Raw genomic sequence first — 10927 nt, forward strand, 5'->3', positions numbered from 1 at the left:
CAAGATGGTTCGTTGGGAAACTGCTCCCCGAATTCGACATTGGAGGAATTAAAGATATCCTTTCTCATAGTAACAAGAACATTTACATTGGTTTGACTGCTGCTGGCGTCATATTCGGCGGAGTAATGTTTGCTATGAGAAGGATTTCTAAAGGTGTAAGTGTTTCCGAATTAGACGGAGAGGATCGAACATCTCTGGTGGAAAATCTTGAGGAAAATCTTGAGGAGGAAAACGAGTTACTCGGAGAACTACATCAATTGAAAGGAGCTTTAGATGAAATGAAGACAGAGGAAGAAAAGCAAGAAAAACTGAAAACCCAGAAGGAGACTGAGAATCAAAAGCTAAAAATTGATTGTGCCGAAAAACACCTCCAAATGAAGGAACAACAGAAGAAAGAAGAAATTCTTAAAACGGAAAAGGAAGAAATTCAGAAAATTTTGAATGATAAGATAGAAAATTTGGAAAAAGCCTGCTTCCAAAAGGACATCCAAATCAAGGAACAGGAGACGAAAGAGGACATTCTTAAAACGGAAAAGGAAGAAATTCAGAAAATTTTGAATGATAAGATAGAAAATTTGGAAAAAGCCTGCTCCAAAAGGACATCCAAATCAAGGAACAAGAGACGAAAGAAGACATTCTTAAAGTGGAAAAGGAAGAAATTCAGAAAATTTTGAATGATAAGATAGAAATACTGGAAAAAGCCTGCTTCCAAAAGGACATCCAAATCAAGGAACAAGAGGACATTCTTAAAGTGGAAAAGGAGGAAATTCAGAAAATTTTGAATGATAAGATAGAAAAATTGGAAAAAGCCTGCTTCCAAAAGGACATCCAAATCAAGGAACAAGAGACGAAAGAGGACATTCTTAAAGTGGAAAAGGAAGAAATTCAGAAAATTTTGAATGATAAGATAGAAAATTTGGAAAAAGCCTGCTTCCAAAAGGACATCCAAATCAAGGAACAGGAGACGAAAGAGGACATTCTTAAAACGGAAAAGGAAGAAATTCAGAAAATTTTGAATGATAAGATAGAAAATTTGGAAAAAGCCTGCGTACAAAAGGACATCCAAATCAAGGAACAGGAGACGAAAGAAGACATTCTTAAAGTGGAAAAGGAAGAAATTCAGAAAATTTTGAATGATAAGATAGAAAAATTGGAAAAAGCCTGCGTCCAAAAGGACATCCAAATCAAGGAACAAGAGACGAAAGAAGACATTCTTAAAGTGGAAAAGGAAGAAATTCAGAAAATTTTGAATGATAAGATAGAAAAATTGGAAAAAGCCTGCTTCCAAAAGGACATCCAAATCAAGGAACAGGAGACGAAAGAGGACATTCTTAAAGTGGAAAAGGAAGAAATTCAGAAAATTTTGAATGATAAGATAGAAAAATTGGAAAAAGCCTGCGTCCAAAAGGACATCCAAATCAAGGAACAAGAGACGAAAGAAGACATTCTTAAAGTGGAAAAGGAAGAAATTCAGAAAATTTTGAATGATAAGATAGAAAAATTGGAAAAAGCCTGCTTCCAAAAGGACATCCAAATCAAGGAACAAGAGACGAAAGAGGACATTCTTAAAGTGGAAAAGGAAGAAATTCAGAAAATTTGGAATGAGAAAACAGAAAAATTGGAAAAAGCCTGCGTCCAAAAAGACCTCAAAATTAAGGGGCAAGAAAAATTGCTGGAGATTCTTAAAACGGAAAATAATCGACCTAAGAAATGGCAAAATAATGTAAATAAATTGAGAAATGAATTAGAAGAACTAAAGGCAGAAAAAGAAAAACAAGAAAAGTTGCGAGATAAAATGGCATCGGATTATGAAAATCTGAAGAAACTGTGCGCCGATAAAGATGATATGATAAAACGCCAGGAAAGGTTACTGGATGTTTTTAAACATAGGCAAAAGGAACCGAAGAAATTCCAAAAGGATCATATCCTTATATGGAAAAATAAGGTAGACGAATTGAATGCAGCTAAAGAAGAGCAAGAGAAGCTGAATGCAAAGATGGCGTCGGATTACCAAAATCTCTTGAAAGAGTGCGCCAAGAAAGATCTCGAGATGAAGAAAAGGGAGAGGTTACTTGAGATTCTTAAAGCTGAAAACAAGGCAACTCAGGCGCAAAAGGAACAATTGAGGAACGAAATAAACAAACTGAAGGCCGAGAAACAGGCAAAGGAATCTACGAAAACTGAGAAGAATGAAGAACTGAAGAAAGAGTTTAAGAAGGATCAAGAAAAGGAAAAGGAGTCCGTCAAAAGAGAGACTAAGGTGAACGAACACCCGAAGAATGAAGAACTGAAGAAAGAGTGTAAGAAAGATCAAGAAAAGGAAAAGGAGTCCGTCAACAGAGACTCTAAAGTGAACGAACCGCCAAAGAATGAACCGAAGAAAGAGTGCAAGAAGGAAACGGAAAATAAGGCGGAAGATAAGCGGGGAAAGTTATTAAAGGAGGGGTTATCGGCTCATAAAAATAAAAGGTTCGACGAGGCCATAACCATCTTTACAGATGCCTTGGGAATAGATTCGGACAACAAAGAACAAACAGCTCTTCTGCACATCCTTCGAGCTGAGGCGAACGCTTCCTCCGGAAACCCTCAGGACATGGACATCGTATTGGACTGTTGTCAAGCCGTCGACAAAGGTCTTCAAGGATGCCGAGCCTACATGCTTCGAGGGAAACACCTTCTCAAACTAGGCCTTTTCGACGCTGCCCTAAAGGACTTCGAAGCTTCGAGGAAGGTGGAGGGATCTAGGGAATGTTTGAAATGCATAGAGGATACCAAGGCACTAAAGCAGAAATGGGAGAGCCAAAGCCATTATGAGGTTTTGGGTGTGGGTCAGACAGCCACTAGGGCAGACGTTTTAAAAGCCTTCAAAGGCTTGTCCATGAAGTTACATCCAGACAGACACCGAGACAAGCCCGAATTCATACAGCGGGCTTTCGAGGAGAAGTTCAAAAAGGTGGTTAATGCTAAAGTGGTTCTGACGGATGATCAAAGCAGAAGGACATACGATGCTGAGCTTCTACGACAACGCCCAAGACAACAGCCAGGACAGTGGGACCAACGTCAGCAGAACTTCCATTTCGAACCAAGAGGAGACCGACGTCAGCAGAACTTCCATTTCGAACCAAGAGGAGACCGACGTCAGCAGAACTTCCATTTCGAACCAAGAGGAGACCAACGTCAGTACTACTACTATTATGCACCAACAGGGGGACAATCTCACCAGTGGAATCAAGGAAGATCATTTGGGAATTTGTTTGATATGTTTAAAGAAATGTTCAAGAATATGTAAATGAAAAGTCCTTCCTGAATGATAAAAAAAAAAAAAATACAAAAAAATACAAAAAAAAAATAGTGGAGTATATTCTTAGGATAAAGTACGGGCTCAGTGGGAAGGACCAAGTAGTTGGACTAAGGAAGATGAAAAAAAGGAGCTTTGTTTTGAGGAGGAAATATCCTTTGATGTAGAGGTACAAGGCTACATTATAGGATAAAGTACTTTCTCAGTGGGAAGGACCAAGTAGTTGGACTAAGGAAGATGAAAAAAAGGCTTTGTTTTGAGGAGGAAATATCCTTTGATGTAGAGGTACAAGGCTACATTATAGGATAAAGTACGGGCTCAGTGGGAAGGACCAAGTAGTTGGACTAAGGAAGATGAAAAAAAGGAGCTTTGTTTTGAGGAGGAAATATCCTTTGATGTAGAGGTACAAGGCTACATTATAGGATAAAGTACGGGCTCAGTGAAGGACCAAGTAGTTGGACTAAGGAAGATGAAAAAAAGGAGCTTTGTTTTGAGGAGGAAATATCCTTTGATGTAGAGGTACAAGGCTACATTATAGGATAAAGTACGGGCTCAGTGGGAAGGACCAAGTAGTTGGACTAAGGAAGATGAAAAAAAGGAGCTTTGTTTTGAGGAGGAAATATCCTTTGATGTAGAGGTACAAGGCTACATTATAGGATAAAGTACGGGCTCAGTGGGAAGGACCAAGTAGTTGGACTAAGGAAGATGAAAAAAAGGAGCTTTGTTTTGAGGAGGAAATATCCTTTGATGTAGAGGTACAAGGCTACATTATAGGATAAAGTACGGGCTCAGTGGGAAGGACCAAGTAGTTGGACTAAGGAAGATGAAAAAAAGGAGCTTTGTTTTGAGGAGGAAATATCCTTTGATGTAGAGGTACAAGGCTACATTATAGGATAAAGTACTTTCTCAGTGGGAAGGACCAAGTAGTTGGACTAAGGAAGATGAAAAAAAGGAGCTTTGTTTTGAGAGGAAATATCCTTTGATGTAGAGGTACAAGGCTACATTATAGGATAAAGTACTTTCTCAGTGGGAAGGACCAAGTAGTTGGACTAAGGAAGATGAAAAAAAGGAACTTTGTTTTGAGGAGGAAATATCCTTTGATGTAGAGGTACAAGGCTACATTATAGGATAAAGTACTTTCTCAGTGGAAGGACCAAGTAGTTGGACTAAGGAAGATGAAAAAAGAGTTTGTTTTGAGGAGGAAATATCCTTTGATGTAGAGGTACAAGGCTACATTATAGGATAAAGTACTTTTCAGTGGGAAGGACCAAGTAGTTGGACTAAGGAAGATGAAAAAAAGGAACTTTGTTTTGAGGAGGAAATATCCTTTGATGTAGAGGTACAAGGCTACATTATAGGATAAAGTACGGGCTCAGTGGGAAGGACCAAGTAGTTGGACTAAGGAAGATGAAAAAAAGGAGCTTTGTTTTGAGGAGGAAATATCCTTTGATGTAGAGGTACAAGGCTACATTATAGGATAAAGTACTTTCTCAGTGGGAAGGACCAAGTAGCTGGACTATGGAAGATGGACAGAAAAAGGAGCTTTGTTTTGAGAAGGAAATATCCTTTGATGTAGAGGTACAAGGCTACATTATAGGATAAAGTACTTTCTCAGTGGGAAGGACCAAGTAGCTGGACTAAGGAAGATGGAAAAAAAGGAACTTTGTTTTGAGAAGGAAATATCCTTTGATGTAGAGGTACAAGGCTACATTATAGGATAAAGTACTTTCTCAGTGGGAAGGACCAAGTAGCTGGACTAAGGAAGATGGACAGAAAAAGGAACTTTGTTTTGAGAAGGAAATATCCTTTGATGTAGAGGTACAAGGCTACATTATAGGATAAAGTACTTTCTCAAGTGGAAGGATCAAGTTGCTGGACTATGGAAGATGGACAGAAAAAGGAACTTTGTTTTGAGAAGGAAATATCCTTTGATGTAGAGGTACAAGGCTACATTATAGGATAAAGTACTTTCTCAGTGGAAGGATCAAGTTGCTGGACTAAGGAAGATGGACAGAAAAAGGAACTTTGTTTTGAGAAGGAAATATCCTTTGATGTAGAGGTACAAGGCTACATTATAGGATAAAGTACTTTCTCAGTGGAAGGATCAAGTTGCTGGACTATGGAAGATGGACAGAAAAAGGAACTTTGTTTTGAGAAGGAAATATCCTTTGATGTAGAGGTACAAGGCTACATTATAGGATAAAGTACTTTCTCAAGTGGAAGGATCAAGTTGCTGGACTATGGAAGATGGACAGAAAAAGGAACTTTGTTTTGAGAAGGAAATATCCTTTGATGTAGAGGTACAAGGCTACATTATAGGATAAAGTACTTTCTCAGTTGGAAGGATCAAGTTGCTGGACTATGGAAGATGGACAGAAAAAGGAACTTTGTTTTGAGAAGGAAATATCCTTTGATGTAGAGGTACAAGGCTACATTAAAGGATAAAGTACTTTCTCAAGTGGAAGGATCAAGTTGCTGGACTATGGAAGATGGACAGAAAAAGGAACTTTGTTTTGAGAAGGAAATATCCTTTGATGTAGAGGTACAAGGCTACATTATAGGATAAAGTACTCTCTCAGTGGAAGGATCAAGTTGCTGGACTATGGAAGATGGACAGAAAAAGGAACTTTGTTTTGAGAAGGAAATATCCTTTGATGTAGAGGTACAAGGCTACATTATAGGATAAAGTACTTCTCAGTGGAAGGATCAAGTTGCTGGACTATGGAAGATGGACAGAAAAAGGAACTTTGTTTTGAGAAGGAAATATCCTTTGATGTAGAGGTACAAGGCTACATTATAGGATAAAGTACTTTCTCAAGTGGAAGGATCAAGTTGCTGGACTATGGAAGATGGACAGAAAAAGGAACTTTGTTTTGAGAAGGAAATATCCTTTGATGTAGAGGTACAAGGCTACATTAAAGGATAAAGTACTTTTTCAAGTGGAAGGATCAAGTTGCTGGACTATGGAAGATGGACAGAAAAAGGAACTTTGTTTTGAGAAGGAAATATCCTTTGATGTAGAGGTACAAGGCTACATTATAGGATAAAGTACTTTCTCAGTGGAAGGATCAAGTTGCTGGACTATGGAAGATGGACAGAAAAAGGAACTTTGTTTTGAGAAGGAAATATCCTTTGATGTAGAGGTACAAGGCTACATTAAGGATAAAGTACTTTCTCAAGTGGAAGGATCAAGTTGCTGGACTATGGAAGATGGACAGAAAAAGGAACTTTGTTTTGAGAAGGAAATATCCTTTGATGTAGAGGTACAAGGCTACATTAAAGGATAAAGTACTTTCTCAAGTGGAAGGATCAAGTTGCTGGACTATGGAAGATGGACAGAAAAAGGAACTTTGTTTTGAGAAGGAAATATCCTTTGATGTAGAGGTACAAGGCTACATTATAGGATAAAGTACTTTCTCAGTGGAAGGATCAAGTTGCTGGACTATGGAAGATGGACAGAAAAAGGAACTTTGTTTTGAGAAGGAAATATCCTTTGATGTAGAGGTACAAGGCTACATTATAGGATAAAGTACTTTCTCAAGTGGAAGGATCAAGTTGCTGGACTATGGAAGATGGACAGAAAAAGGAACTTTGTTTTGAGAAGGAAATATCCTTTGATGTAGAGGTACAAGGCTACATTATAGGATAAAGTACTTTCTCAAGTGGAAGGATCAAGTTGCTGGACTATGGAAGATGGACAGAAAAAGGAAGTTTGTTTTGAGAAGGAAATATCCTTTGATGTAGAGGTACAAGGCTACATTATAAGGATAAAGTACTTTTTCAAGTGGAAGGATCAAGTTGCTGGACTATGGAAGATGGACAGAAAAAGGAACTTTGTTTTGAGAAGGAAATATCCTTTGATGTAGAGGTACAAGGCTACATTATAGGATAAAGTACTTTCTCAGTTGGAAGGATCAAGTTGCTGGACTATGGAAGATGGACAGAAAAAGGAACTTTGTTTTGAGAAGGAAATATCCTTTGATGTAGAGGTACAAGGCTACATTATAGGATAAAGTACTTTTTCAGTTGGAAGGATCAAGTTGCTGGACTATGGAAGATGGACAGAAAAAGGAACTTTGTTTTGAGAAGGAAATATCCTTTGATGTAGAGGTACAAGGCTACATTATAGGATAAAGTACTTTCTCAAGTGGAAGGATCAAGTTGCTGGACTATGGAAGATGGACAGAAAAAGGAACTTTGTTTTGAGAAGGAAATATCCTTTGATGTAGAGGTACAAGGCTACATTAAAGGATAAAGTACTTTCTCAAGTGGAAGAATCAAGTTGCTGGACTATGGAAGATGGACAGAAAAAGGAAGTTTGTTTTGAGAAGGAAATATCATTTGATGTAGAGGTACAAGGCTACATTATAGTATAATGTACTTTCTCAGATGGAAGGATCAAGTTGCTGGACTATGGAAGATGGACAGAAAGAGGAACTTTGTTTTGAGAAGGAAATATCCTTTGATGTAGAGGTACAAGGCTACATTATAGGATAAAGTACTTTCTCAGTTGGAAGGATCAATTTGCTGGACTATGGAAGGTGGACAGAAAACGGAACTTTGTTTTGAGAAGGAAATATCCTTTGATGTAGAGGTACAAGGCTACATTATAGGATAAAGTACTTTCTCAGTTGGAAGGATCAAGTTGCTGGACTATGGAAGATGGACAGAAAAAGGAAGTTTGTTTTGAGAAGGAAATATCCTTTGATGTAGAGGTACAAGGCTACATTATAGGATAAAGTACTTTCTCAAGTGGAAGGATCAAGTTGCTTGACTATGGAAGATGTACAGAAAAAGGAACTGTGTTTTGAGAGGGAAATATCCTTTGATGTAGAGGTACAAGGCTACATTATAGGATAAAGTACTTTCTCGGTTGGAAGGATCAATTTGCTAGACTATGGAAGGTGGAGAGAAAAAGGAAGTTTGTTTTGAGAAGGAAATATCCTTTGATGTAGAGGTACAAGGCTACATTATAGGATAAAGTACTTTCTCAGTTGGAAGGATCAAGTTGCTGGACTATGGAAGATGGACAGAAAAAGGAACTTTGTTTTGAGAAGGAAATATCCTTTGATGTAGAGGTACAAGGCTACATTATAGGATAAAGTACTTTCTCAAGTGGAAGGATCAAGTTGCTTGACTATGGAAGATGTACAGAAAAAGGAACTGTGTTTTGAGAGGGAAATATCCTTTGATGTAGAGGTACAAGGCTACATTATAGGATAAAGTACTTTCTCGGTTGGAAGGATCAATTTGCTAGACTATGGAAGGTGGAGAGAAAAAGGAACTTTGTTTTGAGAAGGAAATATCCTTTGATGTAGAGGTACAAGGCTACATTATAGGATAAAGTACTTTTTCAGTTGGAAGGATCAAGTTGCTGGACTATGGAAGATGGACAGAAAAAGGAACTTTGTTTTGAGAAGGAAATATCCTTTGATGTAGAGGTACAAGGCTACATTAAAGGATAAAGTACTTTCTCAAGTGGAAGGATGAAGTTGCTGGACTATGGAAGATGGACAGAAAAAGGAACTTTGTTTTGAGAAGGAAATATCCTTTGATGTAGAGGTACAAGGCTACATTAAAGGATAAAGTACTTTTTCAAGTGTAAGGATCAAGTTGCTGGACTATGGAAGATGGACAGAAAAAGAAACTTTGTTTTGAGAAGGAAATATCCTTTGATGTAGAGGTACAAGGCTACAATATAGGATAAAGTACTTTCTCAGTTGGAAGGATCAAGTTGCTGGACTATGGAAGATGGACAGAAAAAGGAACTTTGTTTTGAGAAGGAAATATCCTTTGATGTAGAGGTACAAGGCTACATTAAAGGATAAAGTACTTTCTCAAGTGGAAGGATCAAGTTGCTGGACTATGGAAGATGGACAGAAAAAGGAACTTTGTTTTGAGAAGGAAATATCCTTTGATGTAGAGGTACAAGGCTACATTAAAGGATAAAGTACTTTCTCAAGTGGAAGGATCAAGTTGCTGGACTATGGAAGATGGACAGAAAAAGGAACTTTGTTTTGAGAAGGAAATATCCTTTGATGTAGAGGTACAAGGCTACATTTTAGGATAAAGTACTTTCTCAAGTGGAAGGATCAAGTTGCTGGACTATGGAAGATGGACAGAAAAAGGAACTTTGTTTTGAGAAGGAAATATCCTTTGATGTAGAGGTACAAGGCTACATTTTAGGATAAAGTACTTTCTCAAGTGGAAGGATCAAGTTGCTGGACTATGGAAGATGGACAGAAAAAGGAACTTTGTTTTGAGAAGGAAATATCCTTTGATGTAGAGGTACAAGGCTACATTTTAGGATAAAGTACTTTCTCAAGTGGAAGGATCAAGTTGCTGGACTATGGAAGATGGACAGAAAAAGGAACTTTGTTTTGAGAAGGAAATATCCTTTGATGTAGAGGTACAAGGCTACATTATAGGATAAAGTACTTTTTCAGTTGGAAGGATCAAGTTGCTGGACTATGGAAGATGGACAGAAAAAGGAACTTTGTTTTGAGAAGGAAATATCCTTTGATGTAGAGGTACAAGGCTACATTAAAGGATAAAGTACTTTCTCAAGTGGAAGGATCAAGTTGCTGGACTATGGAAGATGGACAGAAAAAGGAACTTTGTTTTGAGAAGGAAATATCTTTTGATGTAGAGGTACAAGGCTACATTAAAGGATAAAGTACTTTTTCAAGTGGAAGGATCAAGTTGCTGGACTATGGAAGATGGACAGAAAAAGGAAGTTTGTTTTGAGAAGGAAATATCCTTTGATGTAGAGGTACAAGGCTACATTATAGTATAATGTACTTTCTCAGATGGAAGGATCAAGTTGCTGGACTATGGAAGATGGACAGAAAAAGGAACTTTGTTTTGAGAAGGAAATATCCTTTGATGTAGAGGTACAAGGCTACATTATAGGATAAAGTACTTTCTCGGTTGGAAGGATCAATTTGCTGGACTATGGAAGGTGGACAGTGAAAGGAACTTTGTTTTGAGAAGGAAATATCCTTTGATGTAGAGGTACAAGGCTACATTATAGGATAAAGTACTCTCTCAAGTGGAAGGATCAAGTTGCTGGACTATGGAAGATGGACAGAAAAAGGAACTTTGTTTTGAGAAGGAAATATCCTTTGATGTAGAGGTACAAGGCTACATTATTGGATAAAGTACTTTTTCAAGTGGAAGGATCAAGTTGCTTGACTATGGAAGATGTACAGAAAAATGAACTGTGTTTTGAGAGGGAAATATCCTTTGATGTAGAGGTACAAGGCTACATTATAGGATAAAGTACTTTCTCGGTTGGAAGGATCAATTTGCTAGACTATGGAAGGTGGAGAGAAAAAGGAACTTTGTTTTGAGAAGGAAATATCCTTTGATGTAGAGGTACAAGGCTACATTATAGGATAAAGTACTTTTTCAGTTGGAAGGATCAAGTTGCTGGACTATGGAAGATGGACAGAAAAAGGAACTTTGTTTTGAGAAGGAAATATCCTTTGATGTAGAGGTACAAGGCTACATTAAAGGATAAAGTACTTTCTCAAGTGGAAGGATCAAGTTGCTGGACTATGGAAGATGGACAGAAAAAGGAACTTTGTTTTGAGAAGGAAATATCCTTTGATGTAGAGGTACAAGGCT

General features: G+C 37.8%; 1 protein-coding gene across 1 annotated transcript in view; it reads left to right on the plus strand.

Annotated features, from left to right (window-relative positions):
- The window catches only part of LOC137620882 (golgin subfamily A member 6-like protein 25), a 3665-nt gene extending 376 nt beyond the window's left edge, over window positions 1-3289 (plus strand). Inside the window, exons 1-2 of the mRNA XM_068351327.1 lie at window positions 1-467; window positions 599-3289. The exon at window positions 1-467 is cut by the window's left edge and continues 376 nt beyond it. Coding sequence (XP_068207428.1) covers window positions 1-467; window positions 599-3289 — 3158 coding nt within the window. The remainder of the gene's footprint in view (window positions 468-598) is intronic.
- The last annotated feature ends 7638 nt before the right edge of the window (window positions 3290-10927 follow it).

The sequence above is a fragment of the Palaemon carinicauda genome, chromosome 27 (assembly GCF_036898095.1).
Source record: "Palaemon carinicauda isolate YSFRI2023 chromosome 27, ASM3689809v2, whole genome shotgun sequence".
Taxonomy (NCBI): domain Eukaryota; kingdom Metazoa; phylum Arthropoda; class Malacostraca; order Decapoda; family Palaemonidae; genus Palaemon; species Palaemon carinicauda.